General features: G+C 44.2%; 3 protein-coding genes across 3 annotated transcripts; all 3 read left to right on the forward strand.

The window, feature by feature from the left end:
- Positions 1-838: 838 nt before the first annotated feature.
- Positions 839-2,046, forward strand: foxq1a (forkhead box Q1a). Its single transcript, XM_011616115.2, has one exon. It carries the CDS (start codon positions 1,003-1,005, stop codon positions 1,825-1,827), a length of 825 nt encoding a protein of 274 aa, XP_011614417.1. The 5' UTR covers positions 839-1,002; the 3' UTR covers positions 1,828-2,046.
- A 778-nt stretch (positions 2,047-2,824) lies between these two features.
- foxf2a (forkhead box F2a) lies at positions 2,825-5,308 on the forward strand. Its single transcript, XM_003975271.3, has 2 exons — positions 2,825-4,098; positions 4,884-5,308. Exons 1-2 carry the CDS (start codon positions 3,153-3,155, stop codon positions 5,054-5,056), a joined length of 1,119 nt encoding a protein of 372 aa, XP_003975320.1. The 5' UTR covers positions 2,825-3,152; the 3' UTR covers positions 5,057-5,308.
- A 6,401-nt stretch (positions 5,309-11,709) lies between these two features.
- foxc1a (forkhead box C1a) lies at positions 11,710-13,873 on the forward strand. The gene has a single exon (XM_003975293.3). The coding sequence runs from the start codon at positions 12,002-12,004 to the stop codon at positions 13,412-13,414; it is 1,413 nt and encodes a 470-aa protein (XP_003975342.3). The 5' UTR covers positions 11,710-12,001; the 3' UTR covers positions 13,415-13,873.
- The last annotated feature ends 3,485 nt before the right edge of the window (positions 13,874-17,358 follow it).

Here is a 17,358-nt window from a genome sequence, read left to right on the forward strand (position 1 = left end):
TCCTTTTAGGAAAGTTCTAGACACAGGTCGTAAAATCTGTGAGGCCTTGACAGATATAGTTTTATTAAGATGTTTCAGTGCTCTGAGCATTTTATTTAACCTCTGTGTTGTTTTTGTGTGTTTGAGATATTCATATCATATTCAGAGACAGCACAGTAGAAGGTACGAAGAGCTTAAGAGCCATTTCAACCACCATTACACAGCAGCACCCCACAATTATATTTAAATTGGTTTTCAGGTGGAGTTTGAACGTTTTTAACAGCCCATTATTTGACACTGATGTAACACAATCAATCAACAACAGAAGGAGGAGAAAATAACAATATTAAGCGCCCATATTTGAGTCATTTAAGATAACAATTTAATGAACCAGATGGTTTGGAGATGGAGGATAATCTACCATAAGACGCTCGAATACTTGACTATTAATAACAGAAACGCCTTTAGATGTGTAGCTCGAGTCGAATTTACAAAACAAAAGTGTAGCTAAACTACAATAAGAATATCTTTTCCCGCACACTGCACCAGTACCCACGTATAACCCATCCACTCACGCACGCACCTGGTAAAAAAGCAAACCTGCGCCATCTGGTTGTGTCAGGTGAAACGGTTGTTTACCAGATGTTAGCAGGGAGTCACGGGTAAACATCTGGAAGCTAGATATAACTAGCGCCATGTAGTTTTGAATAGGTCTAGAAAAAGAATGTGTGTTGTTGTTGTTTTTTTTTAATTAATTGTGTTCGATTCGATGCGATCTAAACGCTTTGGATCTGTTACAGTAGTGTTACTCCGCCCTCCGGGGTTGGTCCCGAGGTGAGACGGCTATAAAAATCTGCTGACACACGTCTGTAGGTGAGCCAGGTTCAGGTGACTGCACAGGTATGTTCCCGAACAAGCGCGTCGCAGGATTCGCGCAGTCTTGACGCGCACTTCAGGTCCACCCTTGTAAGCGCAGATCTACTGTGCGGGCCGTCACCAAAGAGGAGGACATCGTCCTTAAACATGAAGCTGGAGGTGTTGTGCGGCGGCCACTACAATAAAAAACACCAGGTGAGCGCAGATGCGCGGGGGAGCGCGCGCTCTCCTCTCTCTGCCGATGAGGACCTGGTGTCAGAGTGGGACTGCGTGGCGCACAGCCCGTCGCTCGTGACTCCGTGCACCGTGGACACCAAGTCTAAACCGTACACACGGAGACCCAAACCTCCTCTCTCGTACATCGCCCTCATCGCCATGGCAATCCGGGACTCCGGCTCTGGACGCCTGACTCTGGCGGAGATCAACAACTACCTTATGCAGAAGTTTCCTTTTTTCAGAGGCAGCTACACGGGCTGGAGGAACTCTGTTCGACACAACCTGTCTCTCAACGACTGCTTCATCAAAGTGCTGCGCGACCCGTCCAGACCTTGGGGAAAGGACAATTACTGGATGCTGAATCCCAACAGTGAGTACACCTTTGCTGATGGAGTGTTCCGGCGCAGGAGAAAGCGCATTGACAAGAAACTCAAGACGGAGTCGTCGCGCGCAGAGCAGCAGGCTGCGCCGCCTTCTTCGCCTGCTCCAGAGACTGACGCGTGCGGCAAGTTTACGAGTTCATTCACGATAGACAGCATCCTCAGCAAGCCCTTCAAGAGAGACCCACTAGGACGCCATTTGTCAGCCCGATCTGCCTTCACCTGGCGGTGCCACTTTGAACCGATGATGAACTCTTCCGGCGCGCACGCCTCTTTTTCAAACGTCAAACCAACGCGTGCAATTGACGACGTGCGTGTGTCAGACCTTCGCAACAGTGGCCTCCTCACGTACACAACGTCACCGCATCAGAAATGAACTGAGACTCTTTATTCCGATGTTTTAACCTGAAGTCGGAGCACTGATGGAAATGCAGGCGTTGGGAATGCGTAATTGTCTTCCGTACCTCTACCCATTTCCGGTCACCAAAGTTTGATTAATTTATGCTCTAAATGTTACTGAACTCGTTGACATGCACTTTAACTCCTGTCACCGCAAACATGACTTGTCAAGAAAATAAAAACTATTGCTAACTCTCTTCGTCTTATTATTTAGCTTTGGATGAAAAAAGGCCACCGTAACCTTTTTTTTCTGATTTAATAAATGACGCAGGAATCATCCCATACTTACATGCAGTGTTTACTTTCCAGTATTCCTGAAAAGCCGGACAGGCAACCGATATTTATGTTTTGTGTCTGGCTCTGCAAATAGCTGCCGCCTCAGTCACCACAAACGCGGAGGAAGGGGTTTGTACAAAATATCCCGAGAGAAGCCAACTGGAAGCCACAATAGGAAGAAACGTCTTCCATGCGAGCCCCATTCTTCTGGGGCTAGAAAGTAAATTTCCTTTAAAGCAGCTGCGCATCCTGAACGCAGCGGGTTCACTAGTTTGATGTCGGAATAGAACGTGTTCCAACATTCTATGAGAAAGTATTTCACGCCCTTCATGATGATATGCCTATTTATGCGCAAAATTACGCACGGCAGTTGTTCGATTTTTTTTTTTCGGTTTGGGGGGGCTTTAAGGGTCCATTTAAGACACAAGAGACACAGATGGCTGGCACGATCCTTTCCAATCCAGATTCCAACAAATTATCACTGCAGGAATTAACCTTTTAAATAACACCTGCTCTGTGACGCATGCGCAGCTGTCAGTTGTTCAACGCGGATTTCGAAAGTTCTCCTCCTCGAGCGCGTCTCGGCTTTTCCCCAATTGTTTTGGAAAGTGAGCCGTGGGAGGAGATTTATCTTACTCCGCTGCGCCCTGTCCGGCTTCTAGTCTGGACCCGGACCAGATGGGGAGGGAATTATAGTTCCTGGCGATTTCTTGGTGGGATTTAGGGGGGGGATCCGGGGGCAGAGACAAAGATTTGAGAATTGATAGGTGGTCGCGTTTTGCTTGGCCGGTGGGATATGCGCAAGCAAACTGCAAGACGTTTATTTCCCCTTTCTTGTGGGAGTATTGCCAGCAATGGACAGAGAGAGGAAAAGAGGAGCAGCGGCTGGTGTTTTTCTTGATCTTCGTGGTTTCAGGCGCGACCAGCATCGCAGATAGTCTCGTTGTGTTTTAGCTATCAGGGAATCTGTACTAGTGATTAACAGAAATAGAAAATTGCTACAGTTCTTACAGCAGAGGCGCAGCCATGGCGACGGCGAGCACCAAGCAACATCTGGATAATCCTTTGCACTCCAGTCCAGCGGCCGGTGTCCTGACTGCTGCTCTGCAGAGCGCGCAGCCGGTGATGGAGAACACACAGGGCTCATCGACTCAGTGGAAAAAAGGAAATTCCGGCTTGAGACGCCCCGAAAAGCCTCCATACTCATACATCGCCCTGATTGTGATGGCGATACAGAGTTCGCCGAGTAAAAGGCTGACTTTGAGTGAAATCTATCATTTCCTGCAGGCCCGCTTCCCATTCTTCAGGGGCTCGTATCAAGGATGGAAGAACTCGGTCAGGCACAACCTGTCTCTCAACGAGTGTTTCATAAAGCTCCCCAAGGGCCTCGGGAGACCAGGCAAGGGACACTACTGGACCATCGATCCAAGCAGTGAGTTCATGTTCGAGGAGGGCTCATTTCGCCGCAGACCGCGGGGGTTCCGCAGAAAATGCCAGGCTCTGAAGCCTCTCTACGGGATGATGAGCGGGATTGGATTCGGAACTTCCATGTTGCCGCAAAACTTCGACTTCCAGGCCCCGTCGTGTCACAACAGCTACAACATAGATTTGATGGGGAATACTATGGCAGGGGGCTTCGATGGACATCACGTAACACATATGCCAACGGGCTCCGGGCCACCGTACGCGACCGCCGGTCAGATAGCCCCTAATGCGGATTATTGCCCGGACAGTAGCAGCAACAGCCCCCTGCAATCCTCTCCAGCGATGGCGGGCACGTTGGACTGCCAGAGTCCGTATGCAAATGCAGCCTCCCACTGGAGCTCACCTGGGATGTCATCTTACATTAAACAGCAGTCGCTGTCAGCAAACAGCCCCGCTTCTGCTGCTGCGCACAGCGGGGTGTCATCCTACTGTCTGGACCAGGGCTACCTGCACCACAGCGCAAGGGACTCAGGTTCAGACATCTCAGGTAGGAATTGAATTGTATGCAAGACTCAATATGTTACTTGAATATTTGTCTTCGCGATTGCACCATAACAGGAAGAGAGAAAATGCCCGTCAAAGCTGCACCCATGTGTTTGCGATAACTGCAGGCCCAGAAATGTGGGCCTGGCAGCTTCAGCCTAACTCATGCAAAAGTCAAAAAGATGTGTCCATATTTCCTGGCATTGGTGTATTTTCTTGCTTTTGCAGTGCACATGCTGTACAGGAAAAGACACATTTGTAGAAACATTCATTTAAAAAAGAAGGTTCAGCGTCAAAAGTGGTGCCAGCATTAAAAACAGTCCGAAGTTCGTCATGGATTCAAGGCCTGGAATTTCATAACCTTATCCTAGAACTTAAAAAAATACAGGAAAACTACATCATTCTGAAAATCTCCAATTTTGTTGTGATTATTTTCTTTATTAAATTTGTTTGTGCGCTTTTCGTTGATGCACATTGTGTGGATCTGATTATTAATAATATGATCAATCATTGATTATATTTTAATTCACTCTATGAAAATGTTTCCTTCTGATTTTTCCCTTCCTATAAAACGTTCCTAGAATTGAGTTGCTTGACTGACACAACAACAACAACAACAACATAATAATAATAATAATAATAATAATAATAATAATAATAATAATAATAATAATACACGCTGGACACGTTCATCAGAGTTTGAAAAATAACAATACTATTTATTATTTATTGGATTGGATTATTTATTGCAGGATCAATCTACCAACACTATTTGTCATTTTCTTTCAGTGGGACTGTCTCGATATTCCAGCCACGCAGTTCCCGCATGTGACCGGAAAGAATTCCTCCTGAATTTCAACGGAATCGCCTCTCTTCACGCCAGCAGCGGGGGGTCTTACTACCACCAGCTTCATCACCGTCACCAGGGCGTCTATCAGGACGTGAAGCCGTGCGTCATGTGACAACAGCGGCGACAAATCGAGCCTCATCCGGGAGGATTTCAACATTTCTGAGACAAGTTTTCCTTACAAGCCAAGACACTTCAATTCTTTTATTCCCCCAGTGGAGATAAGGCTTTTTGCCTGATTACATCAAACATTATCCCCATATTGAGGTGCTTGAATTAATAAGCTTTATCCAGCTAATTTTCTTTCCTGAAATTTATGAAACTGTTGCCGATTTTCTGTGTAAAACATTAAAAGAATTAAGAGAATTACTGATGCTTAAAAAGTTCAGATTTTCTTCGACAAAATTGCAACTGCATTCATATTTGCACATCATTATTCCACTACGACACCAAAATATTATTTGTATTTTATTTTATTTATTTTATGTGTTTATTTCTCCCCCAAAATGCTTGATTCTATTGTAAGAAAAAAAAATCAACAGAAATCTCTACATTGAAGATAATAATATAAATTCTACACAATTCAAATGAGTAGTTGCCCCCTTGTTTTATTGGTTTAACGTGTTTCTTTCAAACAATTTGAGGAAAAACACGATTTTAAAGATGTTTTAGGTCGGGAGTGCATAAAATATCATGCGACACTGCTGCCATCTATTGGTAGATTGGTGCTAATGACAAATACAGCTGATATCACAAGCACTACTTGTAATAGTAGAAATAGTTGTTTCCAAATAACCACTAACAATAATAGCAACGATATCAACAATACCCCTAATAATATTAATGAGGATGATGTGCATAAAAAACAAGAGTTAAATGATGAAAGGTTGCAGTTATCGAAAAATAGAATTTAAAGAAATGATTCAATTGGAAACAGAGCTTAGACGTGAGACAGGACGTCTGTGCATTTAATAATCTAAATAATTTTATTACACAATTTAAAAAGCAGTGTTCCCCAATGGCCCCTGTCCTGGAACGCTGTGTTCTCTTTTGCTCAACATTAAGACGAGTAAAAAGGAAAATAACGTAAAAAATAAATCAGAAACGAAGCAGTTCAATGCCTTGAGTCTTAGTTTAAATGTGTAATACCGATACTGACCACTGGGTGTGAAACGCACAACTTCTTTTGTGGTTTGAAATCTCACTGGAGATTATTAAGAAGATGGAATTCCATAACTCAATCAATCATTTCAGTCCTCTTTTATCAGCTCACACTGAAATACCAGAAGCTTATTAGTGATGAGTTCCATCACTTCAGACAGGGGTCAGTAGACACGACCCGCGCGTCAGTTGAAGCACCTGCTCGAACAGCCTCCCAAAGACGAGACAAGCTGGAGACATGGACAATAATCAGAACTTTTCAGGCTGGATGTTAAGACTATAAAAATCATTTCTACTTGTAAGAATTTTTTTCCCAAATCAAATCAAATTCAATTTAATTTATATAGCGTCTTTTACAATCAAAATTGTTTCAAGGCACTTTCCAGAATCCCACGGCCTGACCCACCGAGATCACTTCCTTAAACTTAGCTACAACATTGTCTGAGAGACATCTGCTATAGTCAGACTGAGCTCTGAGGATAGAAGAATCCTTAATCATAAATGTAAAAGTGATCAAAGAATGGTCTGACAGGAGGGGGTTCTGAGGGAACACTGACACATGTTCTACCTCAACACCATAAGTCAGGACTAGATCTAAGGTGTGGTTGAAGCCATGAGTTGGTTGGTTCATCTGCTGGAGGAAACCAACTGACTCAAGTAATGAAATGAAGCCATTTCTAAAGCTGCCATTGACAACATCTACAATCTGGTGGTTTACTTTGAGTTTTATTGTTTCGACATCACAGATCCAAACATAGAATATAAACAATGATTATACTTTAAAATAAAACTGATGAAGACAGGATGTGACGCTGTGGAAGTCAGGATGTAGAGAAAGAGGAGGAGGAGGAGGAGGAGGGCTTTGGGAGCTCCGGAATTGTTCTTTACTTCATCTTTTCCAGAAGTTCATCTTTTTGGAGATCCATCTCCAGAAGCTTTTCTTCTTCTTTTTCTTTAAAACTTGAAGCTGCAGAAAAGAGAGATTGTGTTTTAGATTTCACTGAACATCATCTGAAATCTTCTGGAAGAGGAACAAAGGCGAAAGCATCTCACCTCAAGTTGGAGGATCGCTTCAGAGAGCCTCTGGAGATCCTCTTTGGTCTTATCCTGCTCATCTTGCCTCAACCGTTGGCTCTCAAGGATCTTCTGCTCCAGCTCTTCCCTCATCTGGACCCATTTTTGAGATGTCGTCTCCCACCGCTGACAAACATCAGCCAGCATCTTGTTATACGTCTCCTCTTGAGTCAACAGCTGCTGCTTCATTGACTCCTCTTTATCAACGATCATCTCGTTATATTTATTTTGCTCTTCTTCCAGCAGTTTGTTGAACTTTTTTTCTTTTAGAAAGAGCTGCTGCCTCAAGGCCTCTTTCTCTTCATCAAATCTATGTTTCTCCTCCTCCAGCTTCCTCTCAAACTCCTCCTCATTCACAAGGAGCTTCTGATTCAGGCCTTCCTCCTGCTCCATCAGCTCTCTCTTGTGTCGCTCCTCTTTCTCCTGCTGCTGACTGTGGAGGGTTTCCTCCAGAGAAGCACATTTGAGGTTGCTCTCCTTCAGAGCAGCTTGTGAGGTGTTCAGCTGGGTCAGGGTCTCCATATGGGCCACAGTCCTCATGTGCCGCCTCTTCACTGCCCTGCTGAGCTGCTCCTCCTTCTCTGCCAGGGCTTCTCTAAGGTGCTGGACCTCTTCCCTCCAAGTCTCCATTGATGATTCCAGTGGTTCTTGCTCTGCCTTCAGCTGCTGGGTTCCTCGCTGTGCCATCGATGCGTCTGCTGGTCACCAGTGTGGTACAAGAGTGTTGAGCTCCTCAGGCATGTGCTTAAAGAGATAGATCTGATGTGTTTGATACAAAGGAGATCAAAGACTAAAAGGCCAACTTAAGATCAAAGAGAAAAATGCCAACTGTTTAAACCAACTGACTCAAGTAATAAAATGTCAATAAAAGTCATTTCTAAAGCTGCCATTTACAACGTGTACATGCATATTAAAGTCTCCAATAATAATGACTTTATCTGATCTAAGGACCAAGTCAGATAAGAAGTCAGAGAACTCAGACAGGAACTCTGAATGTGGCCCAGCAGGGGGCCGATATACAACTACAAACAAAAGTGGCTTTTCTGTCCTCCAGTTCAGATGGGTGATGCCAAGAGTCAGGCTTTCAAATGAACTGGAGCCATGTTTTGGTCTGGGATTAATTAATAACTTGGAGTGATAGATTGCTGCCACTCCCCCTCCTCGACCAGTAACACGAGGAATGGGATCATTAAGATGGGTAGGAGGAGTAGGTTCATTTAAGATAACATACTCCTGTGACGGCCCACTAGGTGGCCTCACGTCTGGGTTCAATATGTGGGACATGGTGTCTTAGGCTGTGCTTGGTCTGCAGATGGAGCTGTCTGGAGCTGTTTGGGAGGCCACCGCTCCAGGTGGGGCTCATTAACCTGATGAGCCAGGTGATGGTTAAAAACCCGTGTTCAGGAAGGAGATGGGTCTGATCGGGCTGAGGGTCAGCTGCTGCCGGACGAAATTGGAAACCCTGCTGAACGCGTCCACTTGAGAGTGCCAGTCCTGTTGCTAAAGCCTCGTTGGGATTACCCTTGTTGGATTCTGTGATACCTTGTTGCACCTCACGCTTTCACCTTTACCACTGACTTTTCACTTTACTTTTTCAATAAATCCCTTTTTGTTAAAATCCCTAAAAGAGAGTGGTCTTCCCGTTTATGTTGTGGTCATTCGGAGCCAAGTGGTCATGACACTCCTCCTCCTGAAGCCAGGTCTCAGTAAGACAGAATAAATCAATGTGATGATCCGCTATCAGGTCGTGCACGAACAGGGATTTACACAAAAGAGATCTAATATTTAACAGTCCACACTTAATTGGGATATTAGTTTCCCCAACTTGTGCTTTGGTATTAATTTTAATAAGATTATGGTGATTGACCGCTCCCCTGCTCTGTGCTTGGTGAACTTTTAACCGTGGAACAGAGACTACCTCTATAGTGTTAAATATGTTATTGTTGGTGGATGAGGGTTCTATGGAAGCAGCAGAGAGGTGTGTAAGACTACAACTCTGCATCCTGGTCTGGACCCTGGATTCTGAGATCACTTTGGGTCTAATAAAATTAGCCAAATTACTAGAAATGAGAGAGGCACCATCCCGTCTGGGATGGACACCGTCTCTCCTAATCAGACCAGGTTTTCCCCCAAAAAGTGCTCCAATTGTCTACAAAGGCCACCTGGTTTTCGGGGCACCACCGTGACAGCCAGCGACGGAGCGATGACATGAGGCAAAACATCTCATCGCTGGCCAGATTGGGGAGGGGACCAGAGAATGCTACAGAGTCCGACATCGTTTTTGAGTAGTTGCACACTGACTCTATGTTTTTAAAAGTAAATACATTCCTGTAATTGTTTCTAAATATGAATGAACTGACAAATGCCCACTTATTGATGAGTGCTGTCAGTGAGGCCGGTCACTGAAGTCAACTTCATCCTGGACAGTTTGGTCTAAACCAGCTTTTTTAAAATGGTAATTGCAGGGATGCTTTCACTTGTTTTTGCCATCAGTTTATTACACCATAGTGTTCTTTCTAGGACAGATTATCCCTTTCAAAATCCAATCAACATTTTTCATGGTCCTGCCAGCTTTTTATTTCTTTGAACTCTTCCAAAGGCTTCGAAAAATATAAATAATGCTTCTTTAATGACTCCGACATTGTCTCTATTTGGCTGTAGAGGTTTAATCTCTTTTTAAATAAGAGTAACCTTAGATACTGTAAATTGCCTTTTGGTTGCCGCTTTCGTCAGTTTTTATTTCATGGGGTTTAAAGTGGTATTTGGCTCCCTCTAGTGGTTGATCATTCACACCTACCAACAACAATGACGACACAGAAAGGGCAGCTTCTCACTCTCACTCTTCTCACTTCAGTAAAAACAATACTTCCGGGGTTAAAACTGAGTTAAATCTATGCATTCATAAAAAATGTGCTTTGCCTCAGTTTTGTTTTAAGGACTGAGGACATAGTTGGACGTGAGCTCGTTATGGCTCCTCACTTTCCTCTGTCAGTGCAGCAATAACGGGTTTAAGTACGATTCTTACCTTCTCTAGTAAATCCACAAGCGTTTCTTTGTCTCCAGATATAATTGTTTGAGAAATAATGGGTTGAGGGGAATTAAATTGAAGCTAAAAACAGTAGCTGTATTTAAACAATAGAGGGCGCTACAAGCACAGTGATGACGTTTTTGCCTCAAAAAACTCTTTCTATTTTCTCTTATCTTCTCCTTTTCTCTGCCTTTCTTTCTTTCTATGATTTATTCTAATGATTTTATCTCATTCATTTGAGAAAGAGGTTAAACGAATGCTGAAACACAACTGAAACATAAAAAAAATATTTTTATAAAACCCATTATTTTTTAATAGTGACAGCAGCGGTCATCTGCCTGGTGTTTATCGTTTTGATTTCCATTAATGGTTTAACTTGAATAGTTGCGCGTTGAGGAGGGCTGCCGGGGCAGACCGCGGTATTAAGTAGGAAAAAACGCCGTCGTAAGTTGTACAAACAGCCCTGGGTGGTGGAAAAAGTTCATGCCCGGGTCCATGTAAGGAGAAACCGGCGTAGCACCAGGCTGCTGCACGGACATTTAATTAAGGCGACCTGCAAAGGATTACAGCGATATTGCAACTGTAACTTTGCCTCACGTTGATCATTTATGATTGCATGCGCAGTCGCCTCTGACAGCAGGAGCGCTCGCAGGCCTTCAAGGTTGGATCATTTAACTTCTCTCTTTGCTGAAAAAATCATTTATTTCGAGCTTCAGCCTTAAATTCCATGACAGCACAAGAAATCTCACGCGATGTCTTAGTAGTCGCAGTGTAAACCCAAAGGGAAATTTAAGAAATTATTGGGATGGACATTAACTTGAGGCATGTAACTTATTTTTTAACTTTATTTGGCTAAACTAAGGACGATTAAATGTGTCTTCTGCGTCGCGACACGCATCCAAATGCCAGGTGTGACCCCCGTTTGGTCCCCGATCTGCAGACGCTTTTCTCACACCTTTTTAGGCCAAACTGCTTTTAATTCCCGCTGTAGTGAGATTTGGCTTTAACCTCCCACCGCCCCATTCGATCCCTTTTCATCCGTTTCTACCAATCAGTATCTTTTAGAATATTGTAAAATAGATCAATAAATCGGACGAAAACGTGTAAATTGAGACGTGGTTTATTTCTAATACTTTATGGAATATAACTGAATTGATTGCATAATCTATCAAAGGTGGCACAAATAAGAATAGAAATGTAAAAGTATTATATCCTGATTATTGTTTAAAGTAATGAGGCGCGAGTTTTGCTTTCTGCTATGTTCCGGTGAACCAAACTTGGATATGCAGATGATATATCTGGTTCTCCTGAGGATGTGTGATGGGAAAGCAGCTTCTCTGTGGTGGCTTGCTCTGTCACGTCTGGAGCCTGCAGTGGGCTGGCATTTACCGACACCTCCTCTCGCTTTTTCAGAGTGCGGCAGGGAGTCCTGCGCTCCCCCCTGTGCGGCCTAACTTCCTATTGGACAACTGTTGCACATTCAGGGAGGAGCCCCACAGGCAGCAAAAAGCTGGAAAGAATTTAACTGCGCAAAACTTGTGCGTGGTGACGGATGTTCAAAGTTCAGAGCGTTTTCAATGTGAGTTCCTCAGAAACGCGGAGAGATGGGGAAGCACTGCTGAGAGCCAGCACCGCCGCACCGCTCACAAGACGTCCCCCTCTTCTTTTGACTTTTGGACAGAGAGCAGCAGTGAAGGAGCTGTGATTTGCGCGCCCCAGGCTTCAGGCGAAGGAGAAGCGGGGCTCTCCGTCTTGCGTATTTTGGAACATTAATTGCAACCGGATCAGAGTGAAGACATGCAGGCTCGCTACTCCGTCTCCAGTCCCAACTCTCTGGGTGTCGTGCCGTACATCAGCAGCGACCCGAGCTACTACCGGGCCGCAGCCGGTGGCGGATACACCGGGATGCCAGCACCCATGAACATGTACTCTCATGCGGCGCACGATCAATACCCCGCCAGCATGGCGCGTGCGTATGGACCGTACACCCCGCAACCTCAGCCCAAGGATATGGTCAAACCTCCTTACAGTTACATCGCTCTCATCACCATGGCTATCCAAAACTCGCCCGACAAGAAGGTGACCCTGAATGGGATTTACCAGTTTATCATGGAGAGGTTTCCATTTTATCGTGACAACAAGCAGGGCTGGCAGAACAGCATCAGGCACAATCTGTCTCTGAATGAGTGCTTTGTCAAAGTGCCCCGCGATGATAAAAAACCTGGCAAGGGCAGCTACTGGACCCTGGACCCGGACTCTTACAACATGTTCGAAAACGGGAGCTTCTTGAGAAGGAGGCGACGGTTCAAAAAGAAGGACGCGCTGAAAGAGAAGGAAGAGCGGCTGCAGAAGGATGTCCTGCAGAGGCAGCCGGGCCGAGAGCAGGAGCAGCCGTTGCAGGGCTCGAAGCCCGTGAGGATCCAGGATATTAAGACGGAGAACGGGACGGTGACGCCGCCACAGGCCGACTCCCCGTCTTTAAACGCCGTGCCGAAAATTGAGAGCCCGGACAGCAGCAGCATGTCCAGCGGGAGCCCTCACAGCATCCCCTCCAATCGGTCCATAGGCATGGAAAACTCTGAGCACCACCAGCACCACGGCCAGGCCTCGGCGCAGGGCTTCAGCGTAGACAACATTATGACCTCTCTCCGGGGGTCTCCACAAGGGGCCACTGAGTTAACCTCCGGCCTTCCTGCCTCCACCAGGACAGGTATAACACCGTCGTTGTCCTTGAACTATTCTCCGAGTCAGACCTCTGTCTATAGCTCAACTTGTAACCAAAACTCTACTACCTCCAACGCCACCTACCATTGTAACATGCAAGCCATGAGCTTATACGCGGGGGACAGAACGGGCCATCTGGCCCCGAGCACCACCGTGGACGAAACGTTGCCAGATTACTCCGTCACAACCACCTCATCGTCCCTCACCCACGCTAATCTGAACTCTGGGCAGGATGGCCATCATCCCCACCAAGGCAGGCTGACCTCATGGTACCTCAACCAGGCTGGAGACTTGAGTCATCTGGGCGCAACGTACCCAGCTCAGCAGCAGAACTTCCACTCGGTCCGAGAGATGTTCGAATCCCAGAGGATCGGCTTGAATAACTCGCCGGTGAACGGGAATAACAGCTGTCAGATGTCATTCCCACCGAGCCAGTCCATCTATCGCACTTCGGGAGCTTTCGTGTATGACTGCAGCAAGTTCTGACCAAAGGAAAAAGAAGGAAACCGCTCAGAATTTCCCACACGGTGTTTGAATCATCCAATAACACCCCCCCCCCCCCCCTCCCATGCTCACGTCAAAATGGACTAAAATGAAACACAATCAGAAAAGACTTTTTCTAAAGAACAGTGTTACTGCAAATAACACGTAAGTCTCTTTGCTTTTGTGGCTTTATATGATTTAAGATATGTCAGTTTTCCACGGACGTGTAAATTGCATATAGTAATTTATTTCTAAAATGTAGCCGGATATTATGGACCAAACACCAGAAAAAAGTGTTTCTAAAATCAATTGCCTTAATTGTTCCAAAAAAAGTTCCATTATAAAAACAACAAAGAGGAACGTGTATATCGTCGTACTATTTCAAAGCTTCTTCTTTTGTTGAAAAGTATTTTGAAGGATTTGTTTGTTTGTTAATAAATTTGTCATTTTATGTGAGTTAAATTTAACGCCTCGTTTCTTGCAGACCTGAATGCAGACATTTTACAGGCTGTCAGCGCCGTGTTAGCTGTTTTGTTGGAGGTTTAAGCCTCCGTCATTTATCAGATTGGACCCCTGAGATTCATTTCCTTGAATGCATCACGTGTGTTTAAAATGAATTAAGGATGTTTAGATTCTAATCTGCTGCACGGCTTCGGATCTTAAATATTTGTGCTATCAGAAAAAAAATATAATGACTTGAAATCGTTTATATATGGTTCGTTCTAAAGATGGAGGTTCTCCACCACTAAATTACAGAAATATAAGTAAAAATCTGACAAAGCGCATGCCCCCCCACCCCCAATGGATTAATCGTCATCGTAGTTATTCCACCTTTATTGGGGGAGAAACAGGCAGTGGTGGTGCTGACCCGGGGCCTACAGACCCGGGGACCAGCTTGTGACCTGCTCCACTTTGTTTTGGATTGTGTTGTGTTTACTGACGCATTCCACCGCTTACTTAATATCATGCCACGCATGCCAAAGAGTGCGTCGTTGTCACCTCGGCCCCGATGGCCGAACTCTCACCATTCTGAACACATCAAACATGCGATCAACACCGTTTGGCTGGGGGTTGTTTTTTTTTTTTTTTTACAGCCATTAGAGTAAAAGCTGATTTTACGAGCGTAGGTAAACAGATTTAATCCAGGATATATTTAAAATGTAATAGTATTGGTTTGTTGTGATAGTTTTTGTTATATTTTCTAAAAAAAAAAAAAAAAAAGTAATCGATGTTGCCTCTCAACATTTCTAACTGGGTAATAAATTCAATTCGTCACAATCTGCAGCTCATAAAAAACACTTATTACGGGTTTATGTTACGTCAACGGTTGTAAACAATTATTTATTTAGCCAGTATCTGTGTTTTTCTTTGAACTTGGGGACAATTCCTCATATTTTATAAACCATTAATATACATTTAAAAATATTAACCCGATTTCAATTGCAATTATGCAAACCGACCGCATGCGTAACGCGGCTGCCCAATATCAACATCAGCAGCAGCAACAACAACAACAATAATAATAACAATAATAATAACTGGTTTAAATAACAGATTTCTTTAGAAAATAAAGGCTAACAATATTATGTGGTGATGATTCAGAAAAAAACAAACGAGCTGTAATAACAGTTTGAAATATTTTAACAATGTTCTGCGGCAATAACCTCATTTTCCAGAACTTCCTTCACAGGGGGCAGACGTCAGACAGCCACTCGTTGCAGCCATTGCGAAAACATGACTGTACATTTTAAATATTTTAAAAAAAAATGCACCGTTGGCATTTTCTCCACATTTGGGCCTTTGTAATACAAAGCGCCGGAAATAACGGGCTATTTATTACACATGTGCACGGAAATCCAAATTAAAAAGCTGCAGATTACAAACAGATCTAAAGTCTTCTCAAGGAAGCTCCTTTCTTATGCTGCGTGAGTGTGTGTGTTCAGGAACAAGGCAGCAAAGAAGTGCGGCTGAATTCCAGTGGAACACAGCGAGGGCAGCGACTGTGGAGGCACGCTCGCTTTTCCAAGTTTAGGTCTAATAAACAAACGTCGTGTTAGTCAAAAGATTGATGGCGCCCTCGCAGAATAGAGCAGGTCAGGAAGGAATAAAATTCAATCAGAGAGCTGGAATCGTTTTTCATGAGACGGAAAAGGCAGAGAGGGAGACGGAGGTCAACGAGGAGGATGTCGGCCGCCCAAGCACCATCAACAGTATAACAGGATATAGTGGGGGGTGGGGGTGAAGAGAGAGAGAGCGAGAGGGAGAGCGAGAGGGAGAGGGGGAAAAGAGAGAAAGAGATTATGAAAAATTGCAAATAACGGGCAATTAAAAACGACAACCGTTGCGCAATATTAAGCAAATATGTTCTCTTGGCAGTGGGGTTGGAGCGGTGGTGCAGCCAACATGAAGCCTTTTCCCGTCCCAAAGGGTCCCAGAGCAAAACAAATACCAATTTCATTTCATTTCCCTTCTCATAAAAAATTAAACAAATAAAAGAGAATAATTCAGTAGTTTGCTTTTATAATGTCAATGGACGGGCGCAGATCACGGTAAACAACAACAACAACAATCGTGATTACTGATAAATCTTTCTCGATCTCGGCTCCGTGTCTGTTTGAGGCCCCCTAAAACATTTGGGGACCCCTTTTTGTGCCTGTGTGAGGCTTCACCCCATCGAAACCCGAACGCTGCCCGAGACCCTGATTAAACACATCAGCAAATTTTTACCACTTTTGATTCAGAAAATTTTCTCCGTTTTTAAAAAAATCTATAGTAACAATTCTGCTTTTGTTTCTCCTGTCTTGCTAATTAGATATAATGTGCAAAAAGTGTGTGGCAGAAAATATTTGCTGAAAGGCTCAAATATTAAAAACAAACAAAAAATAACATGGCGTAATTATTGATTTACATAAAAAAAATAAGAAACATTTTTTAAATTAATGTATATTTCAAGTAGCCCTTTGTATTATTATTTTCCTAAAACATATATCCTTTTAGAGCTTTCGTGACATAATGATTAGCATGTACAGATAATGTATGGAACTATATTTATAATGATAAATCTGTCCTTCACGATGATTCGATTGAAATTAAATCCAAGCATGTAAAACTTTTAGTTTCTACACAGAAGAGTTTTTTTTCCCTCGTAGTGTAAGAGGTTGATTTAAAACAGTCACCGTGGGCTTATAATGCTCGCCATCTTTGGTAATCTAAGAATATTTTTTCCATTTTACAGATCGTAAATGGAAGCCATGCGTAAAAACGCATGCGACTGCGCGTAAAGTCGAACTCTCCTATAGGCTGCGCGCCTACCTGGAAACGTCTCACGCTTCTGGCAGTGCAGATTGGGTGCACCTGTGTGTCTGAGTGACCACAATGGAAAATACTGTGCTTCACCTCACTGTTAGAGTGCACAACCGGAGCTCAGCGCCATCTGTTTCTAATTAAGAGTATATGGACGCAGAATGTTTCTGCTACGCGGCCAAACGAGTGAGAGGTTGGAGGTCCAACACTTGTCTCCCACAGGGCAAAAATAACCACGGCGTGTAGCCTCTTATCCTGCGTGTCCTATTTTAAAGACAAATGATCATTTTCAATGAAATGATTCACCGGGCTTTTGTCAAAGCAGGTAGAGCGATGAGGCATAAACAAGGCTTCTGGGTTAAATAATGAGCTGGAGCTTGCGCAGCTTCTTAACATCAGACGCACTGAACTGGCGCAAACCTGGGACGGTGGGATAATGTGTTACTGTGAATTCGGCCCGGGGGGAAACGGCCGACCTACGGATAACCCGAAAGGCTTGGCGAGATATCTAAAAAGCGAACAGAGTTGCCTTCAACTCGCACAGAAGCCACTTTTCTGCTGCTACGATCTGCGGTTACTAATTATAGCTGCTTTTTGCGCACCGAGCACTACAATTCCCCAACTATGCAGCCAGGGATACAATA

This window comes from Takifugu rubripes, chromosome 22, assembly GCF_901000725.2.
Source record: "Takifugu rubripes chromosome 22, fTakRub1.2, whole genome shotgun sequence".
Classification (NCBI taxonomy): domain Eukaryota; kingdom Metazoa; phylum Chordata; class Actinopteri; order Tetraodontiformes; family Tetraodontidae; genus Takifugu; species Takifugu rubripes.

What these genes read in the sequence shown, in the direction of transcription:
- foxq1a (XM_011616115.2), top strand. Translation starts at nt 1,003, where the DNA reads ATGAAGCTGGAGGTGTTGTGCGGCGGCCACTACAATAAAAAACACCAG.
- foxf2a (XM_003975271.3), top strand. Translation starts at nt 3,153, where the DNA reads ATGGCGACGGCGAGCACCAAGCAACATCTGGATAATCCTTTGCACTCC. An exon ending in CTCAGGTTCAGACATCTCAG is followed by an intron (nt 4,099 to 4,883) that starts GTAGGAATTGAA and finishes ATTTTCTTTCAG; the next exon opens with TGGGACTGTCTCGATATTCC.
- foxc1a (XM_003975293.3), top strand. Translation starts at nt 12,002, where the DNA reads ATGCAGGCTCGCTACTCCGTCTCCAGTCCCAACTCTCTGGGTGTCGTG.